This window comes from Asterias rubens, chromosome 9 (genome assembly GCF_902459465.1).
Source record: "Asterias rubens chromosome 9, eAstRub1.3, whole genome shotgun sequence".
NCBI lineage: Eukaryota > Metazoa > Echinodermata > Asteroidea > Forcipulatida > Asteriidae > Asterias > Asterias rubens.
In genome coordinates this window covers 6,750,635-6,778,043 of record NC_047070.1, presented here as the reverse complement: position 1 = coordinate 6,778,043, position 27,409 = coordinate 6,750,635, and the positions used below count along the sequence as shown (strand labels likewise).

The 27,409-nt window shown below is 38.6% G+C and overlaps 4 protein-coding genes across 4 annotated transcripts in view; 1 reads left to right on the top strand and 3 right to left on the bottom strand.

The window, feature by feature from the left end:
• LOC117295112 (zinc transporter ZIP13-like) overlaps nucleotides 1-12,417 on the bottom strand; it is a 29,468-nt gene extending 17,051 nt beyond the window's left edge. Inside the window, exon 1 of the mRNA XM_033777679.1 lies at nucleotides 11,913-12,417. Coding sequence (XP_033633570.1) covers nucleotides 11,913-12,264 — 352 coding nt within the window. The 5' untranslated portion in view covers nucleotides 12,265-12,417. The remainder of the gene's footprint in view (nucleotides 1-11,912) is intronic.
• Nucleotides 12,418-15,932: 3,515 nt separating this feature from the next.
• Nucleotides 15,933-18,811, bottom strand: LOC117294450 (alpha-L-fucosidase-like). The gene has a single exon (XM_033776852.1). It carries the CDS (start codon nucleotides 18,705-18,707, stop codon nucleotides 17,283-17,285), a length of 1,425 nt encoding a protein of 474 aa, XP_033632743.1. The 5' UTR covers nucleotides 18,708-18,811; the 3' UTR covers nucleotides 15,933-17,282.
• A 785-nt stretch (nucleotides 18,812-19,596) lies between these two features.
• LOC117294448 (alpha-L-fucosidase-like) lies at nucleotides 19,597-21,807 on the top strand. The gene has a single exon (XM_033776851.1). The coding sequence runs from the start codon at nucleotides 19,891-19,893 to the stop codon at nucleotides 21,343-21,345; it is 1,455 nt and encodes a 484-aa protein (XP_033632742.1). The 5' UTR covers nucleotides 19,597-19,890; the 3' UTR covers nucleotides 21,346-21,807.
• A 933-nt stretch (nucleotides 21,808-22,740) lies between these two features.
• LOC117294447 (28S ribosomal protein S18c, mitochondrial-like) lies at nucleotides 22,741-27,409 on the bottom strand. The gene is made up of 5 exons (XM_033776850.1): nucleotides 27,289-27,409; nucleotides 26,049-26,173; nucleotides 25,384-25,467; nucleotides 24,133-24,259; nucleotides 22,741-23,548 (listed from the first exon to the last, which is right to left on the bottom strand). Exons 1-5 carry the CDS (start codon nucleotides 27,407-27,409, stop codon nucleotides 23,388-23,390), a joined length of 618 nt encoding a protein of 205 aa, XP_033632741.1. The 3' UTR covers nucleotides 22,741-23,387.

Here is a 27,409-nt window from a genome sequence, read left to right as displayed (position 1 = left end):
ATGAGAAGGATACCGGATATTAACAAGTTTATGAAAACCATCACAAAAGGCACAAATCTCAATCTAACTGAAACCCAACAACTCATTAGGAATAGAGCAACCTGGCATCACAGCTGCTTCTACTTTTCCTTCAAAGGCCAAAGGATGATGATAATAAAAACAAAATTTTTGCAAACTTGAACTTGCTAACCAGCATTTTTTTGTGCTTGCACAAGTCAACAAATTGATCAGCACAGAATATGGTTTCCTAGGGGAAACATGTTACAAGCTAAAATGTAATAAGGTGTATGCTGTGCACAACTGGTTCCCAGCAAAACTTAGCTTAGCAAAGAATTGACCTAGTTCTGTAAAATTTGTAACTGCTGTTGAATTACAAAGCTTGTAAACAAAAAAGAAAAATTCTTAGTATAAATATTGATTTATATGATGAAATATTTATTTATATGATGAGGCATTTGACTGTTTTGAATACAATGTTTTTCTGAGTGACAATAAAAAAGCATATGATATAACCTTGTACTACTGTAGATATCAAAAACAGTTTTGTGTTATTGATTTTTTAACAATAGGATTTATTTTAGACAAAAAATATTAATCAAATTTGTTCTAAAAATAACAGCATCAATGTCATAAATATTTTTGTTGACTTTCAATACCACACAATTGATCTAGTGTAAAAATATGTGTAAGGGGATTGTTTTGTCAATCGATAATTGCCTCACCAGACACATTGTGCAAAAGTTTATAACAATACACAGAAATAAACGGATTGTAATTTCCTGCAATTAGGAAACAAAGGTTTTTCTGTGCTTGTGACGTGACAAATTAAAAACATTCTCACATGTGTGGGGAGACAAATCATTGCAGCCCCAACTCTATCCATGCATATTTTACAGGCCTAGAATTTAATCTTTGGGAGAGCATCCACACCATTTGTATTCTTCACGGACATTTTCGTTGGTAAATCTTGAAGTCTATGGTACCTTTTGTTGGGGCACCAAGGCCATTAGACCTGGGGCAAAATCGACCATGGCCTCTGTGTAACTCCAGGCCTGATTTTAAGAGTTTAATTTTGTTGTAAAAAATCGCAGATAGACTAGTCTTGAGCAAGACTAGTGCAAGTGTAATGTGCCCGCCATTGTTTGGTGGTTCATGTTTATATTGTGTGCAGAATGGGGGAATTGCAATAATTAGTGAAAAGGAAAAAGAACATTTTTCACCAAGACTTAACTGAAGGACTTGAGAATTCTATTAGTTGTTTGTAGACTCAGACTTGGTATACCATGCAACAAAAGATTTCCCTTGTATAGCAAAGCAAAATGCTACCTAAACTGTGTCAGTTGCTACTCAAAAGTCATCACTTCCTACTCAATTTGAGTCAATATTAGCATTGAGTGTGCAGAAAATTAGTTGAGTCTAAAACTTTTGCTTTGCAAAACTACTGGACGAAATCGTTCTATTTTATGACTCACGAGTCATATTCAGACTTAGACCACTGGGAATCGAGACTTATATAGACTCGGACCATGGAGGTATTTCTACCTCCATGGTCGGACAGTGTGGAATCCACAGAACATCACTGTGCATGAAGGCATGCATCATGGCCTTTGTACTTTAAGTCTCAGATTTTAGATTAAGACTAACTGTGTATAAAAGCAGTAATAATATTATAATCAGTAGATAAGAACCATTATTCAAACAGCACAGATTGAGAATATTACCAGTAAAATAATACAAAGAGAAAGCTGACCAAAATGGAAAACCCTTTAAGAGTATACAAATTTATAACAAAATACAAGAATCAAAGTGATGGTCAATTTCATTTTTTTGCCTCTCAACAATAAAATTCTATGCCTGAACAAAATTGCTGGATCATCGCAGTACCCTCTGGCAAAACATAGGTTTCGAACTGCCTCAAGATACCGGGCAATCTTGGTAGTGTAGTTGGTAAGACTGAATTGCAAGGGTCTTGGGTTCGAATCCCACCCAAGTAGTAGTATTCCGGTTGTATTTTTTCCACAGGAATCGGGTAAGTATGGGGTATACAGTTGCTAACACACATCTGTCTATGGGTAAACACCCAAATTAGTATTCTTTATCCCCGATGCAAATTTAACATCTTGTAACCAGCTGACCTCAAGCTGCGGTCATTGATTACTTACTTGAAGTATTTTAAGTTGTTCGTTAATGCCACTCCCGTCAATTAAATACTAGGCTAAGTTGCGGTGAGTGTAGAAAAGTGTATGTTTCCGTTTCCTTAGTTGTTAAGTTAGCCAAGTACGTTTTATGAGTTGCGACTTCTGGGGACTGAGTTTAAATAAATGCTCCTACCACCTGTAACAGTATAGTGTTCAAGCGATGAATTGGTGAGTTAAAGTGTAGAAAATAATTATTGTAACAAACCTTCAGAAACGCTGCAATGAAAATACAATGTGTAATGTTTAATTGCCATAAATTTGTTAATATTAGAATGTCCAAATAGTGGAAATGCTAGAGAAATACGGCATTATTTGTTTCACATGTTTAAGATTGCATCTAGTTAGCACTGAACATATTCTTTTGTGCATTTATTAAGTAAATTCAAATTCATGACCCGCTTGTAGGATTTGTATCGAATACCAGTCAAGCTATTTCCAGTTACAAATGATGTAGGCCATACCGGTAATTTCTAGAACATTAAAAGACTTCAGATAAATATTTATTCGGCAAATTACTATTTTCCATGTTCCACATTTTCCACAAACTTCACAATATTATCAGAATGTTTGGCATATATTTTTGTCTTCAGTTAAAATGCCGACCACCGTGACGTGAAGCTCATATAGACAAGGTTATTCCACCAACGTTACGACACTGTTATTTATTGAAGGTACGGAATATTTAACTATCAGTATGTGGAGAGTTTTATGTAAACTATAAGTTATAATGAGGCAACTTGTGGTCCTAGAAATTCTCGTGCATGTACTAGATTTACAATGTTTAGAATTGCAGTTAATACTCCCGTACACGTATTGGTTTACTAAGAAATGGTTGACTCCCATTTAAAGTATCTATAGTTGTACGGATTATAACTGTTTGATTGTAATGCAGTGATCTTCGTGGTCAAAAGATCGTTAATATTAGACGAAGACGAAGATTTAATATTCCGCTGAACCAGTTGTAGTTAAGGTTTTTTTATTAATCAGTAATAATGTTTTCTCTATAATTATTGTGTTTTACAGACTGCCCCTATTATCTGGTAGCCTTAAGAATCGGGTTTAAACTATACATGAGTCAAATTAGTGTAACAAATTGTTATTTGTTGTTCTAAGAAATAAAACAATATTTGATCAGACCTGCATAAAATTGTTCCAAGGCCTTTCCTTAAACTCTCCCTGGTTACAATCTATTAAAATTTCTTGACAAAATCTTTCCCTACTGAATACTGATTATTGATTGAGTGAAATAGTAAGTCAAACTTATACTGAATAGCAAGTCTTTAATGTTTACATAATCACAATGACTAAATTTTAAATACAATAGGCAGAGTGAGTTTACACCTTATCTGAAGTTTTACTTTATCCCAGGGGTTAGCAATGTTTGTTTTTGTGGTTTTATCTTTGTGCCAACCTTAATAGTGATTTTAAAAACCACAGCAAGGTTATATACACGTGTAGTGTACAACAATAGATATACACCTGTATGTCTAGTTCGTTGACATACAGTAGGAAGCATTACTGTACCATATATACCTTGTGGCAATTAAAGGAACACATTGCCTTGGATCGGTTTCGAGTTGGTCTTTGAAAAGCGTTTGGAACCATTTGTTATAAAATGCATGGGGGTAGAAAGATGTTGTAAAAGTATAATACAATGATCCACACAAAAAAAAAACACGCCTCAAAATTTCCAATTTTCCTTTTACTTCGTCGACTAACACGGTCAGCCATTTGTGGGAGTCAAATTTTTTACTCCAATAAATGGCCGACCGTGTTAGTCGACGAGGTAAAAGGAAAACCACGCAATTTCGAGTGATACTTGTGTGGATCATTATATTCTACTTTTAAAATATCTTTCTAAACATATGCATAAACGCTTTTCAAAGACCAACTTAAACGATCCAAGGCAACGTGTTGCTTTAATATCAAATTCACAAAACCAACTGTGGCTCACTCTTAGTTTCAATCGGAAGGTATTAAAATACACGATTGGCCAGGATAAAAAACATACTAAATTTTAGAGCAAGGCTCCAGTCCGGGTGTCGAACCGGGGTCCACACAGGTGAAAGGCAGGGACAGAAACCACTGAGCCAACCTGACTGAAACGAGACTCTAGTCGAGACATTTTGTATGACTAATCATGACTTCAGACCTGAAACCAAGACTAGGACAAGACCTGTTTTATAATCTCTTGCACTGGTTATTGTTCCATAACAAGATTATACAAGTCTGTAAAGTTTGTCATAATTGTACAAGACATGGCACTAAAGTGCAAAAATGCATCGGAGCATGAGGATTCAAGTCTCAACATGGAACAAACTAGTCACAGCTGAACTTCCTGGATGGGTTTCTAGAGTCTAGTCACTGTTTATATAAGCCATCATCGAACTGTCTGGACTCCAGAACACTGCACTTTCACCAACATCCATGCATTATTTGGCACTGGACACTATTGGTAATTACTCAAACAATTGTTGGCATAAAAACAAACTTGGTTACTTAGTAACGAGCAATGGAGAGCTGTTGATAGTAATATTGTGAGAAAAGGCTCCCTCTGAAGTAACATTAAGCATTAACATGGTTTTTAATAAAAAGGTAATTTCTCACTAAAAAAAAAAGGCTTTCATTATGTATCTGAAAGCACACAAGTTGCAACTTCGATGACCAAAAGAGCCAAAATTTTCACAGGTTTGTTATTTTATGCTGTATGTTGGGATACACCAAATGAGACATACTGTTCTTTGACAATTACCAAAGGTGTTGTTACTCAATTTATGTGGTTAGGTAGCTCAATCAGTGGATACATACATGTACACGTACTTTCTTATCTAACCTTAATTCCCTTGGTCCAATAGCCATTTCCTTTTTTTTCCAAAACAACTTACTGTAAACTGCTTCCAATATCTATCAATGTACAATGTTCATGTAGGCGATTGACATGAACATTGTTCGCCACAGCTTCTTCCAAATATGAACATCAACAAGTAGGAAGCAGGTCCACATGAATAGTGGAAATACTTAGGGAAATGGGGAAATCAAAAGGTGGCTGTGTAAACAATATGTATATCACCATTGCCGAGCCGTCTACATATAGTTCATTGCACCCAAACTCAGCAGCAGAGTGTGGGTTCGATTCCCAGTCATGACACTTGTGCCCTTGAGCGAGGCACTTAACCATAACTGCTTGGTAAAAAGTTGGAAAGGTTGTTCAATCTGCTCTTCCAACCAGGCTCCTATTGTGGAATACCCATGCCTACATAACATTTGTACCCTTATAACTACCTTCTGTGAAGGGGGTAACCCTGTTTCAGCTCCAGGAGTAGGATGGCAACGTGTCCCTGGTGACCGTTTATTTGGGTCGATAACGCAAATCCGATTTAATCACAGCCCTCACCTGGAAGTGGCCATTTGTCCTTGTGGGGCGATATCTCATTAAAAAAATATTTCATAACCCCCAAAATCATTTCAAAATTTACCATCAGTTTCCCTTGTGGTTTATAATATAAAAAATATTTGTGTACCATTTGTAAGTCATGTCCATGTACAAATGTACACACCACCACTGTGCACTAGCAGATGTCTGACGTGCACATAAATAGATTTGGCCTACGTGACAACTCAAGGTGTCTTATTACAATTGGGCCAAAAACAGCTGCGGAGCACCACAGATCTTGTAACTACCTCTGTTGTGATGGTGCTGTGACCATGGAGGTCGATGCTGTGACCCAGCACGAACATCTTGACTTGCAAAATTCTTGAAGTTTAATCAAAACTTTCAAGAATTCTTCTTAAAAAAACCCAGGCATAAACAGTTACCCTCCGAAGCCGATAAGAATGTTCCTGAAGGTTTTCTTGTACCACTGAATTCAATCTACACAGCAAAGAATAAGGGGGGAGATGTTCCCAGCAAAGATCTGGGTTGGGTTGGGGTATAGGGGGTGAGGTATCACAGAGTGCTTGAATCATGACCAGAGTGTTCTCTCCATTAAGTTAAACTACCTGTTAAACTACCATCAAAAAATGCTCAAAAAAACACTATTTAGTCCATAAAGTGATGTGTGATGGGTTTAATTGGGGTGTTTATTTGTTTTTAAACATGTACAATGTACATAGGCCCAGTTGTCTGGGGTGTTTGTTTAATTTAATTAATTTGCTGTAAATTCTGGGTAATAACTTTACAATAATCAGAATTTACAAAACTAGAAGGGATGGGAATGTGGTGCTTTAGATTAGACGGATGCTGAGAGTGTGCCATGGATCAAGATCCTAAATGAGCAAGAACTGAACTTGATTAGAGAAGGGGGAGGAATCTGATTAGGGTAATTGATGGGCAGAAACTCAAAGTTTGTTTGCCAAGTCATCAGAAAAGATGTACTTGCAGGGAAAGATTTCATCCAACACTTTTTCATTAACAAAGTACAACCGAGTACAAATTGTGTGCACACAGAATGCTAATATAGAGTAGCAAATGATAATTTTTTGAGAAGCACCTGACACATTTTGCATAGCATTTTGCTCTGCTATACAAGGAAATCCTTCACTGACTGGGAAGACTGTCCAGTAAGGGTGAACGCCACTAAATAAACTCCCATACATAGCTTACAGTGCAAAATGCTAAACATTTATAAATACACGAAAATTACTAAGAAGTCTCGCACCTTTTACAGTAAAGGGGAAATTATTCATTGACTCTTGAACTTTAATCCTCTGCTCAATGGAATAAAGGGTGTCCCAGTGCCTGACGAGTTATTTACCCTACCCTCCAAATAAAAACAACACTAAACAAGCAATTTCTCAAACATCCGAGCATCGATCTTCAAGAATGTCCCAACACCTCTTGCCTAACAGTCTGACCATTTATTTCAGGCCTCAAGTTGAAAGTCAATACGCCAGGTCACAATTGTACAATAAGGGCCTATCCCTTTTCTTGGATTCTCAAATCTGTCTAATAGAATAGTTTGAAGGCATACAAACAACAAATTAATGAGCTTGACATTCAGTTTTCTCCTCATTTAGTGGGGTGCGCCCGTGGAAAAAAAAAACAGAACAAGAGGGCATCTCAAAGGTTGATGGTTCATTAAACAGATTGGCATTGACAACTGGCGCTACTGTGGGTGGATAGTGTGCATGGGTCAAGAGATGCAGGTTTCAAGTGTTTGGTCGTACAGCAGGTTTTGTCACCTTCGAAAAGCCACTACAGAAAAACTGCTAAAAATGCCATGGGTAGTCCACAGGCTGGTAGTGGTTAGTCCCGGGCTTGAATTTGAGGTTGGGGCAATGGGGGGGGGGGGGGGGGGGAAATCCACAAGACACCAAGGCCTGTACAGAAGTTCAACATTTTCAGGACCAGATTTACATAAAAGGAAAGACCAGAAGATCAAAACCATTCTACAGAGTTTAACATTGTCTAGGCCTTAAACTGTTTCAGGCCCTATGATAAAGCAGTAAGAGAAAATTTACTTCAACTGTTTTAATGGTAGGTTTACAGTACACTTTCTATTATCAACAGAATTTAACAATATTTGTGAGACTCCAAGTTTGGGTATACCAAAAGACCGCCAGCATGAGTTTACCATGGAGGAAGGAATACTAGCCCAACGCTAAAATCACTGGCCTGAGGTCCGGCGAAATTCAAGCTAGTCTACATGGAAGTCCTCTAAAGCTCCAAGGAAATCTAAAATTGTCGCATTTTGCATTAAAACACACGTAGACATTTAAAGCCATTGGACACTTTCGGTACAGAAAAAAAAATAAAAGTTCATAGATTTACAAATAACTTACAGGGTTTACAGAGGGTAATGGTGAAATGCTTTACTTACGGATTTATTTTAAACACATGTCATGACACGGCGAAACGCGCGGAAACAAGAGTGGGTTTTCCCGTTATTTTCTCACGACTCCGATGACCGATTGAGCCTAAATTTTCACATGTTTGTTATTTTATAGAAGTTGTGATACAAGAAGTGTGGGCCTTGGATAATACTGTTTACCGAAAGGGTCCAATGGCTTTAACCAAACACACAATACCCACAAGCTGCCAAGTTGCAGATATTGCATTTTGCATTTATGAACGCAAGTTCAAGCTTGGAAAAAGTCCAACAATGGTGGCCTCGCTCCGAGATTCACACCATGTCCTTGACACATGAGATCAACACCAGGCCAACTGCCACACTGCTACCACCAATGGTATGCAGTCCTCATGAAACATATTCCCAAAGACCAAACAACAGTAAGTCCTTCCTGAGTTTTGACCCTCAGCGTTGACCTCTCATTCAAGTATGGAATTAGCAACATCTGTAAATTCAATTTACAGTTTTTAAAACTAGGTGGACAACTTGCAGCGCAAGAAGTAGATCTCTGACCTTTTGTTTTGTTGTAGAAGATGTGTGTGCCTGTGTGGATATTATATGGCTATAGTGATGTGCAGTGGAAATCTGTGCTGGGTTATTTAGTGGTTGTTTGGCCGTCAAGGAACAGACTTCATCAAAATGCTGACATGGCATAGTTTGATTTTAATGTATCATACACACAAGCACGGAGAAAGGCACCTCTATGGTGGAGCATAGAGAAAGGACCTGTGTACTGTGTATGTGACATACTGGACATATTTATGTGATACAGACCAGGGTTTGAAGACAGAGAAAATCAAATGTATTTTGTTTTAAATGTCAATTGTCATCAAACCAGCCAAACTGTACACCGTACAGTTTAGGCCTACAGGCCTACAGTCATGAAAAAAGTGTAATACCCGATGCCTTGAGTTTCATTCTTGAAGTGGCACAAAAAATGTTGCTCTTGTACTATGTAGTGCAGGCAATTCTAAAGTTCTATCAGAAACTGTAATTTTTTAAGGTTTTCTCATGGTTTATGGCATGTACTAATGTTGGAACCTTGCAGTAGGGCACCATAGCATTTAGCATCTGTTTTATATAGGTTACCGCGGAAAATGATGTGGGTGCTGTGGGATCTTGAGGCCTGAAACTGTACACTGTTACTACATAGTTTTAAAAGTGTACTGGTGTATACGCATGCATACCACTGGTTTCACAATGACTAGATAGGTATTTAGTCGTCTAGTTTAACTGAATCACAATTATGCAATTCATAATCATAGATGTTAAACCAATCTTTGTGTCATAGAGCCAGCTTGCTCTATGAGAGACTGGGAGAGATTTTGGCTGCTGATAGTTTGGCAGTTACATGTACACGTACCATAGAGAAAGGACAATGCTATGATGCATGATGTACATTTGTAACCCCTTGTGGAAGTTTGCCGAATTCCCCTCTACAGGGAAGATCATCTAAACAAACAAAGGAAGTGTTATTGTGTTAAAAAGGATGACCCATCTGTATGAAAACACATTGTGTACACATAGGGCCTACTCAAATTGTTCGCTAGAACCAAAACAATCTGCCAAAGTCCACTCTTTATAAATTTGGAGACCAAAATAATGTCAATTAGCTGTTGCAAACTGCTTACCAACAAAAAGGACCTAGATGGTATTTAACTGCAAAAAAAAAGAGTCAATGCCCTGACATTTCAACCATCTCTAGCTAGCACAGTCTTTCTCGAAGGCCAAGTGACAACAAACATGAACAGGTACCTAAGTGTAACACAAGCAGTGAAGTGGAAATACATGAATAGAGCGAGAGAGTGTCAGAAATCACACAGCAGAAAAAGCATGAATTCACAACTTTATAAACTTTGTCTACGACTCAACCAGCGATTAAACATTGTGCACTGTAATGTAGTGTCACTTTCAGACTTCACATTCTTGGATGAGATCTGAATTGAAAAAGGGAGGGCAGGGGCAGGCCTGGAATTTTATCATTGAGAGGGCAAGGTCATTTAAGGGCACTTTAATACAGCCCAGCTGTACAAATCTTATCAATTAATGAGGTTTTTCGCCACAAAATCATATTGATCACAGCCATGACAGCAGTCAAAATAAGGAATAAAGAGTGCCTAAACTCTGCTGCCATCCAGTAGGCCTACTCACTCTGTGTATTTTGCAATTATTGTCTTTTTGTAGTTTTGTCTGTCTAAGTTGTTAAATAAGGAAATAAAAGGGTAGCGACGAGTTCTTAAACGGCCGTTTAAAACCGGCAGGGTTGTTGCCGTGTGATAAATAAAAGGCCCGAGCCGAAGGCGAGGGCCTTAATCGCACAGCAATGACCTTGCAAGGTTTTAAACGGACGTTTAAGAACGAGTCACTACTCTTTTATTCCCATCCATGCCCTTTCGTTAAAAAACGTTTAAAAATATATAATTATAGACACTTTGACAATTGAAAATTCAAGGTTTGAATTTATTTTTTTCAAGAACCTTGTGAAGAATGATTCTGTTTAATGGCCGTGGGTTGTGTGTACGCGTGCGCGCTTAGAAATAGATTACACACTGTTACTAATAATTGCTATGAACTGCGTTTCGCGTGATAATCTTGCGCGCCCGACACGCGGAAGCCAGTCAGTTATAAACAGCTCCAGCAGGTCATTATCAACCGCTTAAACACCCCCACGTGACACGCTCTCCACCAATAGGAGTTAGAGAAACTGTCTGGGGTATATTTTATGAATGTTCTGTATTCCAATAGGGAAACACTCAAAAGCACTGAGCTTCTTTCTTTCTCTACATGTACATACTGCCAGTGTGTATGCAAATGATTTGCAGTACAACGCAATACAAAAATCATGGCATGTGTTTGCTGAAATAATGTACACAGGCCTATGACTAAGAACAGATAGGGCCCACACTGTGTAGCTGTGAAATAATGTCAAATGTCAACTCAAATGTCAAAAACTTGAGGGTCTCAAAATCTCAATTCCTTATCTCTATACATGAATACAAAAACAATTTCAAGAAAACTACAATTTATGTACAATTACGATTGATGCTCTTTCTCCTTGGCTAGTTTAGTAGTTCATGAATGACTAAACAGACATCAGTAAATACTCTTGTCCTAGTTTACAATTCATTTATTTATAACATTTTAAATTAAAAATTTAACATTTTAAAATATTTAACTTAGATTTGTACAGATTAGAATTAAATATTCCATATCATAAGTTACCAATGCATTATTAAACGTCATTATAGAACATGCTGCTACAATATTACCCGATAAATTGTGTAATCTGACTGCCACTTTTTTGTTTAATATTTTAAGGAGATTGCTTTTGGTTCATGTTCGATGTAGCAATGAGTGAAAAAGTGGAACTGGGAAATAGGGTACACAATTTGTTCTTAAATACCATATTGATTCTTCAAAAATATAAGGCTCCCCATAACCTTAGTTAGTTTTATAGAAGTAATTAAACTCAAGTCCCAGCCTCACTTACCTAAAAGCATTTAACTAAAGACAAGGTTTTGGACAGGATTATTAAAAAAAGGGTTTCCAGATTTGCTGGAAATTTAAAAACTGGGTGTCCGAATTGTTAACTTACAAAAGGTTGTACACTTTACCCTGCCCCAAGTTTGAGCTATGCTCTAGCTATAAAGTATTTAAACTAAAGTGAACATGAACAAGATCTAAATGTACTACTAAAAAAATACTATAGTACTAAAAAATGGGGAAAGGAAAATAAGTAAGTTTTTTAGTATGTTTGTTTGTTTGTTTGTTTGTTTGTTTGTTTGTTTTTTTGTGGTAATAAAATCAAAGTTATTAACTTATTTGGTATAAAAATATAAATAATCTTAGAAACTTAATTAATCACCTTTGTTAGTGGTGGCTGGTCCAACATCTATGGGTAATAACAACGGAAAAATCCCCGTCATCCCAACTAGTGTAGTCGCTAACAAGGCGAAAACCCATGCCTCGTATCCTTCATCAATTGCTATCGAGCCATCTTCCAACTCGACCGAGTCATCGCCAACGACGACACCGTCCGTGCCAGACTTTTCACGGTTGGATCTCAGTTGACTCGAAGGGTACGGTGAAACTTTTCCCGTGTGAGTTTTTGCACGGTGAATGTCGGCAATGGCAGGTGTGGATAGCAGGAGAATAACACACACAAGGAGCAGAATGGCAGGCGAATCCCTGCAAGCTCTTTCAACTTGATTATACATGGTTGCATGTTATTCCTTCTCCAAATTCCATCTTATTATAAGTTTATATGGCTATGGTTTGTGTGGAGGTCGTGCGATGTTTTGGGTAGGTCATAGTGCACAACAACAACTCAAAAGAAGACTGGACACCGACTCTCCACACACACACACACATGCAGCAAGCAAGCTAACGGAGCTGTGTGTGTGTGGCTCTCTGACAGCTGCGTGCGCGTGCGCGTGCGCACGGCAGAAAACACAAAATTACAAATAATCGTCAACGAACGTCAGTCAGTGTCGGTCGCTGAGTACGGGTGGGTTTGTCGCAGTGTGCACGAATTGACCGTCATCTAGTGTCCCACATTACTAATAATTTGCGTCTCCAATTAAATTTTGCGTCTCCAGTTAAAAATTGCGTCTCCAATTAAAAAAACAAAAAAACAAACACTTGTGACTTCTTAATTTGAAGTACAATATTGAGAATGACTCTTTATTCAATGTAAAAAAGAAAAAACAATTCTCCCAGAATTTCTCCATCCAATAACCATATAGACCGGCAGAGTGGGTTAGTGTTATTCAAGTTTAAGGTTAGGTTTAGGGCTGTTGAAACAAATGGGAGTCTGATCATTACGTAGTTCAACCATGGTTCAGCCAAATTAACAGCTCCTTAAAACAGCGTCCATTGTACGCAAAAACTTTTACGTCATGCGATTCAAAAAGTTTCACATTCAATTTAAGAATCGAGTTGAATGTTTAACTTATAATAACACTTACAAGAATAATTGTGTACTTTGTAAATTGCTTGCTTTCTATTTCGTAATGAGTTTTATAATTAGTATTCATTGTGTAATGTGCACATCCAGAATTTTATGTAGTGTCTTTCAGCAGAAGTAATTACAGATTAACTCACAAAAAATATAGTTTTGTACAAAACCAATCTGTATCTCGTTCTGCATTTAAAGTTGTTTTTTGTTAGGCTGATATGGTTCGCCTTTGTCTCCCCTCCCTTAATTGTTTAATAATGTGCATTTTTCGTGTTATTTAATAAGCTATTTATGTATTTGTTAATTATAGTTTCACCTGTGTTATGTTATACACTGAGTGCAAATAAATGGGAAAAGCTCATCTAAAGGTCTCCGCCGTCTCCAATTTGTACCGTGCATGTGACAGGTGTTATTGGCCACCTTATGATACATTCACTGAAGAGAGAAAAGCTCTTTCGGCAGCAGCAAAGAGCAACTGTAAAAATTGTGAATAGCTATATGGAGGGCAACTCTAAATTTACAGGCTGGACTTGTAATCAAATCAAGCCTATCCCGAGCATGTTTGACAGGAATCGACCATTACCAGTACAGCATCTTTTAAAACAACACCAAGCAGCTATGGACAGGTGACAGCAAATGCATATTTTTCACTGAAAAATTAGAGTAATAAAATTACCAATTTCATACTTGTCAAATTTATACAAAAATGAATTGTCTCTAAAGGCAAACTAAAAGGTGAAGTATATTTTGCAAAACATTACTATACCTTATCAAGTGTAGGGTGCCCTGACTTGTTGATGTTAGACTGTAGGCCTTGGAGCTCACGACTCTTCTTAACCTTCAAAGGCACATCTGAAAATGTGTATGAAAACAAACAACGAGATAAGAAGTTGCACTGCTAGATGGCGAAGCAAACAAGAAGATCTGTTTTATTCGAATGAATTCTGAAATACATGTATTAGCATAACTTAGAAATTGTTAATTGATAATGTGTCAATTTCATAGCTTTACATGATTGAAAATATCAGACAGACCAGTAGCAGTAGGCTATTTTTGGGGTGAAATGTTATCCCAAGATTTTCTAGTTTGCAAATTACAGTGCCAAAATTCCGCCTCCAATTAATATCCAACACCTCCGTTTGCAACGCTTAGCCTCCAGAGTACGTCTCCAGCTAATGGCCGTAAGTTCACTGTCTTAACATGATAAGAGCCTACATGTTCAAGAAAGAGATTGTTTTCTCTTAACCACCAAGTAGAACGTGGAATTTACAATTTGCTCAGTGCTTCGGTTTTTTTTAACTCTGTACATGTATTTATAATTGAATTAGGTTGATGGTTTTAGCAAACTGATTCAACGTAATATTTTGTGGCAGAAGTTAAGATTATATGTACATGTATATTGGCATAGTTTTGGTTATTATTTCATATGCTTTTTACCCGGTCTCTACGGCCATCTAATAGATTGCCGCAGAGACCGGGTAACAGTCCGCGAGACAACCCGATGAAGTACACCGGCACTAGAACCGGGTGCGTGTTAAGAGCGAGAGCATTAGAGTGGCAACCCATATTGACCGGGCAGTCTGGAAAACCTTTTCTTGGCCCCTTATACGGAAGGGTACCCGAAGCAAGATTTTTCAATGAGAGAAACCTCCAGGATATAGAGGAAAGTTAATATAACTGGCGGAACATTGATATAATTGTATATACATTGAATTGCGCATTTAACTTAGTGTTAAACGTTGAAAGAGTTAAGTGAACAAACACTCAAGCGAAGAAAAAATTAATTTGAATATCACTTTCAGTGAGTAATTTTAACAGCTGATTTGAGGTTAGGATTGAAGTCAAAACGATACCAAAAAGTAAAGTGTATGGACAAATAGTATTTCATGCAAGCCAGTGTTTAAATTGTAGAACAGTTAAAGTTAGTAAATTACCGAGCTATATCTGAAACACTCATGAGTGAAAAACGCCACTCTTTACACTTCGAGCTGTCCCTCAGATTACGCCTCTTTAAAAAGAGTGGTGTTTTTTGTTTACTTTTTAGAGGGGTTTCACTCCAGGACAGAGTAAAAAATCATTCAAACAGATGCAAACTTCAATCTAAAAGAGTGGAAGACCACTCAAAAAATAGTTGTCCTTCATATGGCTCTTGAAAGAGTGCTTTTTCATTCTTTTATACATTAAAGGAACACGTTGCCTTGGATCGGTCGAGTTGGTCTTTAAAAAGCGTTTGTTACCGTTTGTTATAAAATTGATATGGTTAGAAAGCTGTTGTAAAAGTAGAATACAATGATCTACACAAATATGCCTCAAAATTGCGTGGTTTACGTTTAACCTCGTCGACTAACACGGTCGGCCATTTATGGGAGTCAAAAAGTTGACTCCCATTAATGGCCGACCGTGTTGATTCGCGACGTAAAATGAAAATCGTGCAATTTTGAGTGATACTTGTGTGAATTATTATATTCTACTTTTAAAACATCTTTCCAACCATATACATTTCATAACAAACGGTTTCAAACGCTTTTTTATAGACCAACTCGTCCGATCCAAGGCAACGTGTTCCTTTAAGAGAGTACTATACGTCACTGCACGTTTAACCCGGTGAATCCGCAATATAACACTGAAGTGATTTCATTGGACAGGACAATTATTATTTCATTGGATAAACGTGCAGTGACGTAAGCTTTACATCTATGATTTGATTGGTTTAAGCACACAGTAAGTTTGTTGAGGTAACTTTTGGCAGCTGCACTTTTGGTCGTATGATCAGGTCGCATGCGCCCAGCAACGTGAACTTGGTTTGTATACATAAACGTGAGATTTGCTTGCGAGTCTCCATGTGAAATGAATGCGAGGACTCGAGGTCAAAGGTACATAATGGACGGGGATTGACATACAAAGTTACAGCCCGAGTCTTCGTCCATATAGGTTGAAAAAAATCAGGCATGAAGCCTTTTATTCAGACAACTGAAAGAACATTTGTTTTCTTGCATATTTTATGACCAAGTTAGCACAAACTTTCACAGGTTTGATATTCTATGAATGTATGAGTATTAACACCAACATTAGAAAACTGGTCTTTGACAACTAGCAAGTGTGCAGTGCCTTAAGGGTATGTACAAGAAAAATTACAAAAATACTAACATTGCGGTCTAAAGATTGCATGTTAGAAACTGAGGCAATCACCTATTTGTGATTACCAAGGATGTATACATGGATTGCACTACACGACGTCATTGCCCACCATCTTCGATGAAACGTGCACGCGTTCACGAATAGGAATCATTGGCTGAGAGTTGTGCAAAAGAGTGTAGACGCGTGCACTTTTCCATTGTTTATCATCATAGCAGTAGATGACACTATGTGCATTCCATCTATAGTATTTAGCCCTACTTAGTTTTTCTAACCAAAATTGGATTGCTCAAAATATTTATATTCAAATTTATGCCACGGCCATTTTCAAAACAACGGCATACACATATTATAGTAATAGGTGACTTAGGCGATTTTGTCGCCCACTCCCCTTCTGAGCGTTTTTGTCCCTAGGAATGTTCATCTTACGTTCGATTTTTGACCATTATTAACGATTTGTATCCATAATCTTAATACGTAGCCTTTTTTGTCATATACTCATGAATAGTTGTAAACAAAAGTATTTAAAATGGTTCAGCGAATTAGCTTTTATACGGCTGGAAGTAAAACTAACTCGGAAGGTCACGTGATTAGTCTAACCACTTTTTGGAACAAACTATCACGCGACTCTACACGGTTTTTTTTTTTAAATGTTCAAAACCGAATAAATTTGATGATTTTTTTGTTAGGGACTGCTCTTCTCCAATCCTGGAAGACATCTGAAGTCATATCTTAGTTTATTTTCTAGCCCAAAATAGCCCAATTCAGCCGGTGTGCCCCTTTAACATCAGCTGAATGAAACTGATGCAAAAGAGAGTATCATATTGTTTGGGGTCATGCAGACCCGCGCACCTGAAGAAAAATACCCCCAAAAAGTTTTTCAAATGGTACCTATGGAGCCCAAACTGAAGCCGTGACTTTGAAAAGAGGGGGCTCGGAAATTTTAACCATAAAGAATGCACACCACTACAAAAATCTAGCTTTGTATAAAAGAAAGAATAGTTTTTAAAGTCAACCAATTTCAAGACATATTCTCTTAAGTACGAAAAAGACATTTAGGCCTACATCTGATGCAGTGTCACAATGCTAATAGAAGATTGAATAAGTTCAACGCTATTCAGTCAAGATTTTCCAGGAATTTTCTCATTTGACTTTCTGTAACTTTAAGACCCATGCCCACTGGCATGGCATCTGAGTTGGATTCAGCACAGGAAAAGTTATGTTCATTCCAACACCCTTGGGCCCCACCTTCCACTGCAGTTGGGTCTTCACTCCAAGCATCGATACCGTACTCAGTTTATTCGGAATCGGTGCTCCAAGAAACAGACGGTTGTCCACTGGCCATTCAAGAACTATAGCATAGACCGACTCTACGAGAGACCCATTCAGTTGAGAGGTGTACCATATGTCAGTGGTGTTGGTGTCGTTCTGTGCACGCCATGGTTTGGACTTGTAGATGGCCTCCCCATTTACTTTCAACCAAGAGCCGACTTGCCGCAGACGCTCCTCAAAGATTGGGATGATCCGCCCATCATGAGTTGGTCCGACATTTAAGAGCATGTTTCCTCCACAGCTTATTGTCTTGGCCATTGAATGAAGCAGTTGTTGTGTGCTTAAGAAGTCGGAGAGATGGACGTTTCGACGATAGCCCCAAGATCCCTTGTCCACCGTCATCGCATTCTCCCACTTGTGTTTCTTCAAGGTGCCGGGGTTGTAGCGATCTCCACAAGTGTAGAACCCGCCGTGTTTGCAGACAGTTCCATCTCCCCAGCGATCGTTAACAACCACCTTGTCTTTGATTGGGCTGTTGTTGTAAAGCCATGCTAGGAACCCAGTGCTGTTCCAGTACTCCCAGCCTGTGATCACCTGAAATCCATCGGACCAGATGAGATCAGGCTCATAGTTGTTCACAAGCTCGTGTAACATCGGTGTTGAGATCTGTTCGGGGTACAATCGTGTCGTTAACTTATTTGCCACGTCTTGTAGATACAGAGGATGGTAAAACGCGAAGAGGGAGTGATACAGCCCGAAGTGGATTTGAGTCGTGCGTTTACGGATGGCAGTCGCCATCTCCCCAACCAGATCTCTCTTCGGACCCACATCCATCGAGTTCCAGTTCCATGAATACTTAGACGGCCACATTGCATACCCCTCATGATGTTTACTGGTGAGCACAAAGTAACGCGCCCCTGAAGCTTCGACGATCTCTGCAAACTTGTCTGCATCAAAGAGTTCAGCTCGGAATGACTTGGCGAAATCGGCGTACGTGAAATCCGGAGGATAATTCTGCTTCATGAAATTCACATAAGCAGTCACGTTGTTTTTCCAGTATTGCCAGAACCGGGCCGAACCGAAACTTGGCACGGAGTAGAGGCCCCAGTGCATGAAAATGCCGAATTTAGATTCATCATACCAGGCAGGAAGGGGTCTTGAATCTAAAGATTTCCAGTTGGGCTGATACTGCTGGTCAGCAGAATAGACGAGCAAAACTTGGGAGAGTAAACTGCCTAAAAACAGCGCCAGGAATAACCCTCTGGATTCCATGATTGAGTGCAACTGAGCGGCCATTACTAAATTTAGCAAACACCCCTTTATGCTTTAGACAGACGGTTCTGTCTTTGACAGACGGTTGTGTCCTTGATGAAGCTATAGTACAAAATTGTTTTCATTTGACAGTTACACTACCGTACACAGTTCAGCCCCCATCACGGTTGGCTGGGCACATGACAATAGACAATGTGGAAAATATATGAAAACAGCTTAAATGCATTGTTGTGCTGTATTATTCAAAAGAAAAAAATCTACCCGCAGTCATTCTAATGAATGATATTATAGCTCCATAATATATACCTCACAATCCCGTGTGTGCCCGCCAGAGACCCATTGTTTACCTGTTCACGCTTCAGTGAATACCTACTTCCTTATACTTGCACCATGCACCACCAACACAACAATTCTAAATTGAGGTCTCGAAATCAAATTCGTGGAAAATTACTTCTTTCTCGAAAACTACTCCACTTCAGAGGGAGCCGTTTCTCACAATGTTTTATACTACCAACCTCTCCCCATTACTCGTTACCAAGTAAGGTTTTATGCTAATAATTATTTTGAGTAATTACCAATAGTGTCCACTATTATATTTTTCTATATTTATATTATTCTTATTCTTTATTTTTTTTTTGCCATTGAACAATTACAAAAATACTAAGTAAGACTAACAATAAGGGCACAGGAAATTACAACCAACCATAATGTGATGGCCAGGATCTACAAAAGTATAATAAAACACTGTAATCCAAAGCCTGTATTAGTTGCACCGCGCCCCCACGTCAAGCCCAAGACTACAAGACTGTCATTGGATCGGATAGGACCGACAACAGGTGACCCTGGCTTGGGCTTGACGTTGGTGGCGCGGTGCAACTACTACGCCTTCAATAAAAATGTGTTGGTCGTGCAGAAGTAAGTGTAAGGAAGTAGGAATTCACTGAAGCGTGAACGCTGAACAGGTAAACAATGGGTATCTGGGGTGCTAGTGAACGGGACTGTGAGTTGGTTATAATATTGTTCATAGAATGACTGCGGGGTGAATTATTTCTATTGAATAATGCAGCACAACATAGTGCTGTATTCGATTATTTTCCACATTGCGCCTTGTCATACCGGGATGGGGTGTATTAAGTATAGTGTAACAAAACTGTAACTGCAAAGTGACAACGTAGCTTCATGAAGGACACAACCGTCTGATACTTATATGCTAAAGGGGTGTTTGCTAAATTTAGTAATGGCCGCTCAGTTGCCCTCAGTCATGAAATCCAGAGGGTTATTCCTGGCACTGTTCTTCTGCAGTTTACTCTCCCAAGTTTTGCTCGTCTATTCTTCTGACCAGCAGTATCAGCCCAACTGGCAATCTTTGGATTCAAGACCCCTTCCTGCCTGGTATGATGAATCTAAATTCGGCATTTTCATGCACTGGGGCCTCTACTCCGTACCAAGTTTCGGCTCGGAGTGGTTCTGGCGTTACTGGACAAATGACGTGGCGGCTTACGTGAATTTCATGAAGCAGAATTATCCTCCGGGTTTCACGTACGCCGATTTCGCGAAGTCTTTCCGAGCTGAACTCTTTGATGCAGACAAGTTTGCAGAGATCGTCGAAGCCTCAGGGGCGCGTTACTTTGTGCTCACCAGTAAACATCATGAGGGGTATGCAATGTGGCCATCTAAGTATTCATGGAACTGGAACTCGATGGATGTGGGTCCGAAGAGAGATCTGATTGGGGAGATGGCGACTGCCATCCGTAAACGCACGACTCAAATCCACTTTGGGCTGTATCACTCCCTCTTCGCGTGGTATCATCCTCTGTATCTTCAAGACGTGGCAAATAAGTTCTCGACACGATTGTACCCCGAACAGATCTCAACACCGATGTTACACGAGCTTGTGAACAACTATGAGCCTGATCTCATCTGGTCCGATGGATTTCAGGTGATCACAGGCTGGGAGTACTGGAACAGCACTGGGTTCCTAGCATGGCTTTACAACGACAGCCCTATCAAAGACAAAGTGGTTGTTAACGATCGCTGGGGAAACGGAACTGTCTGCAAACATGGCGGGTTCTTCACTTGTCATGATCGCTACAACCCCGGCACCTTGCAGAAACACAAGTGGGAGAATGCGATGACGGTGGACAAGGGATCTTGGGGCTATCGTCGAAACGTCCATCTCTCCGACTTCTTAAGCACACAACAACTGCTTCATTCAATGGCCAAGACAATAAGCTGTGGAGGAAACATGCTCTTAAATGTCGGACCAACTCATGATGGGCGGATCATCCCAATCTTTGAGGAGCGTCTGCGGCAGGTCGGCTCTTGGTTGAAAGTGAATGGCGAGGCCATCTACAAGTCCAAACCATGGCGTGCACAGAACGACACCAACACCACTGACATATGGTACACCTCTCAACTGAATGGGTCTCTCGTAGAGTCGGTCTATGCTATAGTTCTTGAATGGCCAGTGGACAACCGTCTGTTTCTTGGAGCACCGATTCCGAATAAACTGAGTACGGTATCGATGCTTGGAGTGAAGACCCAACTGCAGTGGAAGGTGGGGCCCAAGGGTGTTGGAATGAACATAACTTTTCCTGTGCTGAATCCAACTCAGATGCCATGCCAGTGGGCTTGGGTCTTAAAGTTACAGAAAGTCAAATGATAAAATTCCTGGAAAACCTTGACTGAATAGCTTTGAACTTATTCAACCTTATATTGACATTGTGACACTGCATCAGATGTAAATGTCTTTTTCAAACTGGAATTTGTTGAGTTAAAAAAACTATTCTTTCTTTTATTATACAAAGTAATATTTTTGAAGTGGTGTGCATTCTTTTATGGTTAAAACTTCCGAGCACCTCTTTTCAAAACCACGGGTTCAGCTTGGGCTCCATCAGTAATATTTAGGGGTATTTTTCATCAGGCGCTTGGGACCCAAACCAGTGTTGATGTGATTCTGAACCCCCCCCCCCCACAATATGGTGATGTTAATTTACAATGGAGGACGAAAACACTGGGGGGGGGTGTCAAAATCGCCTAAGTCACCTGAGGTCGATTTCACAGAGTTAGGACTCGTCTTATCTCAAGTTAGGATGAGTAACTCGTCCCAACTTGGGATTAATCTTAAGGTCTGCATGCTACAGTGCAGGGTTGGGACTCGTCATAATTCCTAAGATTAGTCTCAAGTTAGGAAGAGTTTTGGGAAATCGACCGCTGTTCCTATCTGTATGTTGTGGTTTTGAAAATTGCCTAGGCATAAATTTAAATATCAATATTTTGAGCAGTCCAATTTTGGTTAGGAGAAATTAAGTAGGGCTATAATAGATGGATTGCACACAGCATCATGGAATGCCATACTTGAAGATAAACAATAGTGCACGCGTCTACACTCATTACACAACTCTCAGCCAATGAAAGCCTTTCAGGCATGCAAGTTTCATCAAAGATGGTGGTCAATGTCGTCTTGTGCAATCCATCTACACTTGGTATCACAAAAGAAATAGTAATTTTTTCTTGTCCATGCACATAGTTCCTCGCCCTAAAGGCACTGGACACCTTTTTGTACATGTAATTGTCAAAGACCAATTTCTAACTTGGTGTTTCTCAGTTTGCGTAAAATAACAAATTTTGGGGTTCGATTGGTCATAAAATTTGCAAGAAAATATTTAAAGGAAAACAAAAACCTTGTTGCACATTGTGTTTGCTTTTAGATGCCTGAACAAAAGGCTCCTGAGGCCTGAAGTCTCTTTTAGATTCAATTTTTTTTTAGGAGAGATATTACCTCTTTCTCAAAAACTACGCTACACCGGAGGGAGTCTGTTTTCACAATGTTTTATACTATCAACAGCTCTCCATTGCTAATTGTTACCAAGTTTAGTTTTATGCTGATTATATTTTGAGTACCAAAAGTGTCCAGTGGTTTCTGCTTCTAGTAGCTCCCTAGGCCTGTCCCATTGATAAAAATTCATAATAAAAAAAAAATTCATCCAGGTTTTTCGCCTACAGTCAATATTTACACCGGTTTTTTAAAAAACAATTTAAAGACCAAACAGTATAATCTCTTACATTAGTAAAATTTAATCCTCCTTTACAATTTTGTACAAAGAACTTGCCCTAGTCTATTAGTAGACTAAAGTATTATTTCCCATGGTTTTTCTGTCAAATGAAGGTTCATTAAAAACTAATGAATTTCATTGGTTTTAAGGATACACAGAATGTCTTACATTGGTAATAATAACAATAAATCCTCCTTTACAATTTTGTACAAAGTATGTGGTATTTCCTGCCTATAGTTTATAGTATCAGTTCACTCTGTTTCTCTGTCAAGAGAGCTGGCCCAGTGGAGGGTTCAGTGGGATTGGTCGAGGCCTGTTTGTAAAAGGATTGTCACATGAACAATTTAGGTGCTCCATTTTTAATTCACCAGACAGCAGGCATAAGATCGTCATTCTTTGTATTAAACACAAAGATTCCAGTTATTTTTTCATTGGCTCCAATTTCATCTGTTTAAGCACAAAACAAAACTAAGCTTATTATTGGAATAAGGTCACCAGCTAAAATACCATTTTAAACGTACAAAATGTGACTGGTATTCTGCTTATTTTCACTTAGCAGAAAATTGCTAAGCATAATCCTCTGCTTAAGCATATCTATGAAATTGGGCTCAGCTCACAACGTCCCCCTCTCCCCTCCTCCCCAAAGCCATCACTTCTTATCATCACTTTCTTTATCTGCATCTTGCATCTCGGGCTGGATGAGATCCGAGGGTTCTTGCATCGCAATATCTACGTTCCCGGTGTATCTGATATCAAACAGGTTGGGATCTTTGAGAAAGACTGTCTCTCTGTACATGTATGGCATAAAACCTGGAGGGGAAAGAAAGAAGACAGTTCAAGCTTGTGCACTTATTATATTTTGTTAGTCTTGGTGCAAGCATTCTTTAGATTGTTAGCAAAAACCTAGACTGAAAATCTGACGTCACACATCGATGCTCTTAAATTACGCAGTAAGCAGTTGAAGGTGATAATGTAAAAACAAGATGCATTTGAAATGGAATTGCATCAAAATACTTTAACACGGGTGTACTAAGCCTCCTACAAGCGCCATAATGCGCGAAAGTTCAAGTCATGGTTGTGGCCCTTGTTTCTGACGGAGGATACATGGCTGAACTGGCTCCTTGAACGGGTCATCTAGTTTGAATCCTTCATTTTAGCAGCGGGTACCGCAACGATTTAAGAGATTGAAATTTACATTGGCGATAAGGAATAATAATTTTGGTTTTACCCATAAACACCGGTGTGTGTTAGCACTGTATACTCAGAAATCTGCCTGTGCTTTTTTTCCGACAGAGCTCGAGAAAGTACCGAGTATACAGGGCTAAATACACATCGGTGTATATGGGTAAAACCAAAATAATTATATAATAATAATATATTAAAATGGTACTTGCCCATCTGTTTGGCTCTCTTGATGGCCTTAGACACCTGTTTCTGCTGATAGGAGCACAGTTTAGTGATATGTCGACCATAAATCTTACCAGTGTTCGGAGATACAAACTGTGAAAGTAACTGTACATTCTGAGGAAACAAACAAAGTGGTGATTGGACAAACTGCAGATTTGAGGTACCATTTTAATTTTTTAAACCATGAGCACTACTAAAAGCAAGACTAGTCTTTACTAAAGACAGTGGACACTATTGGTAATGACTCAAAATAATTGCTGGCATAAAAACTTACTTGGTAACAAGCAATGAAGAGCTGTTGATAGTATAAAACATTGTGAGAAATGGCTCCCTCTGAAGTAACATAGTTTTCAAGAAAAAAGTAATTTTCCACTAAAATATTTAATTTGATTTCAAAACCTCAGAATTAGATTTTGAGGTCCCAAAATAAAGCAAGGGCGTTTTTTCTTCCATTGTTATCTTGCAACTTCGACGACCAATTGTGCTCAAATTTTCACAGGTTTGCTTTGTTATGCATATGTTGAGATACACCAAGTGAGAAGATTGGTCTTTGACAATTACCAATAGTGTCCAGTGTCTTTAAACCAAGAGCACAATTGAGAGCAAGATTAAAAAGAAAAGTCTTTACTTTTCGCTTAAAAATATCAATGGATTGAGAGTGTTGAATGTCAGATGGCAGTTCATTCGATAGTTTGGGGGCAGCCGATGAAAAGAAATCTGTCGCCCAACATTTGTAATATGTTGGTCGTTGTAAAAGATAAACACAACTTATTGCTAGAATGTAAACAGCTAAGCCCGGTTCATACTTCCTGCGAATGCGAATGCAAAGTACATTTTGATGTCACAGCCCAGTTTTTGCTGTGAATGTTTAGCAAGAGTTGAACACATTTCAACTGGGTTTTTTTTTGTGATGAAAATTTGTATATCGCCCTCGCATTCGCAGGAAGTACGAATCGGGCTTAACTGGATGATTTTTTGACGTTAATAATAATAATAATAATTTATTCATTTATTATGCGCAAGTTTCATAAAAAATATGTACAGATGCACATTACAACAATATACAGATAAATTAACAATAATTTAAACAGATTTAAAACTGGTGATTACACTGAAAATTCTGAGAACAATAGTTAAAATCAATTAACAGAAATAAAACCAGTCGGCAAAAGGCCACGTAAAAGTCTAGTAAAAAGCCTGGCGGAATAAACGAGTTTTGAGCAATGGTTTGACATTACCTTGTAGGAAAGAGGAACTTGATTCTGACAGAGGATACATGGTTGAACTGGCTCCTTGAAAGGATCATCTAGATCAGCTACAGGCTGTTTAGAGAAGATAAGAAAAAATGCAACCCCAATTACTTTCGTTTCAGGATTACTGGTAAATTTCCTCAACAAACTCTGAGGTGTCCATTCATCGACTTAGCGCGCAAACAAAATTTTGCATTAGCCGCAGACTCGCCTACAAGTTTTTAGATGATATTGTTTTTAATGTAATTTGGAATTGGGCCTCTCCGGGCAATGATCTGAGACAAAAAAAAGAACTGAATTAAAATGAATGAATGAACTTCATTGTTAACACAGTCACATGCCGTATATGGTGAAATCCTCTACAGTTGCATCATCAGCACTCGGTCAGCAGAACACAGCTACACTGTTCGCAAAATATTGTGTGCCCGCTAGGTCGATGCCTGGACACCTCAGAAAATTTGCCAGGAACTCACCTCTTTGATGTTGCCTTTGGTAACACAAGTACCGGTACACGTTCTTAGAAGGTGTGAGTACATAGACGCGTAACAACCATTTAGAAGTGTAAACATAATATCGTTAAAATGAGGACAAGGTGGCATTTCTTATTTTAGTGCGGGGGGTAATATTAAGACACTAGGTACAGCCTAACTTACATGATCGGACCTCTGCACTTGGTCTGGTTCCTGTTCTTGTTTGGCTGGATCCGTATGCAAACCTCTTGATGATAAACAGGTAAGAGATGGGATTCCACTTCTGGACTCAACTGAAACACCTGACCCTACATTACAACAAAACAAGAAATTTGGCTTGATCAAATTCTTCAATTTTTATTAAATGTTATGAAACAAATTTAGTATCTAGCGGTAGCTCTAAAAAAAAAAAACAACATCTAGCTAGGCCTATTCGTTTTCTTTTCTTTTGCTTCTGGTACTAAAATTTAGTGAAAAGTTGGTGGCAGGATAACAAAATATTTCCTATTTAGTAGTATTATTCAATTCAATCCACATTTATTTCTCACTATGAAACATACAGTTGAAACAAATAACAATGAGTATAATTATGGAAAGATGGATGCCACATAATTCAACAATAACATGTATAGAAATTTCAAAGATAATATCGAGTGTAAATAACATGCTAGCCAACATGGATGCAGGTATAACTACAAAGGTTTCAAAGCATACTGCTTTTCTACATTTCCCTGTGACAGACGAGGACTTGGACACGACAAGGAACAAAAATAACAATAACAAGGACCTGACTAGCCATTAATAATTATCAAAGCAACAGTCTTTGGACCATTATTGGATAACTTTCCGTATTACGCCACCACTTTTTCAATTCCCTTATTTTAACAAAAAGGGATATCTCATCGAGGTAAATTAGATAATATACTATTTCATATCGAATGAAAAAGTGGTGGCGTGACATGGAAACTTTGGATAACTTTCCGTATGGCGCCACCACTTTTTCACTAATTTTTACAAAAAGGGATATCACACCGAGGTAAATTAGAATTATATATTATATTGTTTCATATCGAATGAAAAAGTGGTGGCACCATACGGAAGAATATCCTCAAATTCGTTGAAAATTACTTCTTTCGTTTCTCGAAAACTACTCCACTTCACTTCAGAGGGAGCTGTTTCGTCCGCTGTTTCTCACAATGTTTTATACTACCAACCTCTCCCAATTACTTGTTACCAAGTAAGGATTTATGCTAATTAATAAATATTTTGAGTAATTACCAATGGCAATAGTAGTGTCCACTGGCACTGCCTTTAAATTAAAGCAGCGCTATGAAATTGTGCCCTGGTGGCATGTAAAGGAGGATTTTAAAGAGTTTTTTATGCAAAATAAATGAAAAAGTACCGACTTCAAATGTTTACTTACTTAAAATATTAGCTACCAAGCGATGGGGGCGAATTCTTTGTAGTGGAACATCGCAGTTTCCTTTTAAAACGTTAAAAATTCTGCAGAGTCCACGGACTTGACGAACCATGTGGGCTGCCAT

Excerpts from the sequence above, each read along its gene's own strand:
- LOC117294448 (XM_033776851.1), top strand. The coding sequence starts at position 19,891 with ATGCTAAAGGGGTGTTTGCTAAATTTAGTAATGGCCGCTCAGTTGCCC.
- LOC117294447 (XM_033776850.1), bottom strand. The coding sequence starts at position 27,409 with ATGGCAGCCCACATGGTTCGTCAAGTCCGTGGACTCTGCAGAATTTTT. Across the intron at positions 24,260-25,383 it reads AAGTTCCTCTTTCCTACAAG|AATGTACAGTTACTTTCACA; the intron begins GTAATGTCAAAC and ends TTGTTTCCTCAG. Across the intron at positions 23,549-24,132 it reads CAAGAGAGCCAAACAGATGG|GTTTTATGCCATACATGTAC; the intron begins GCAAGTACCATT and ends TTTCCCCTCCAG.
- LOC117294450 (XM_033776852.1), bottom strand. The coding sequence starts at position 18,707 with ATGGCCGCTCAGTTGCACTCAATCATGGAATCCAGAGGGTTATTCCTG.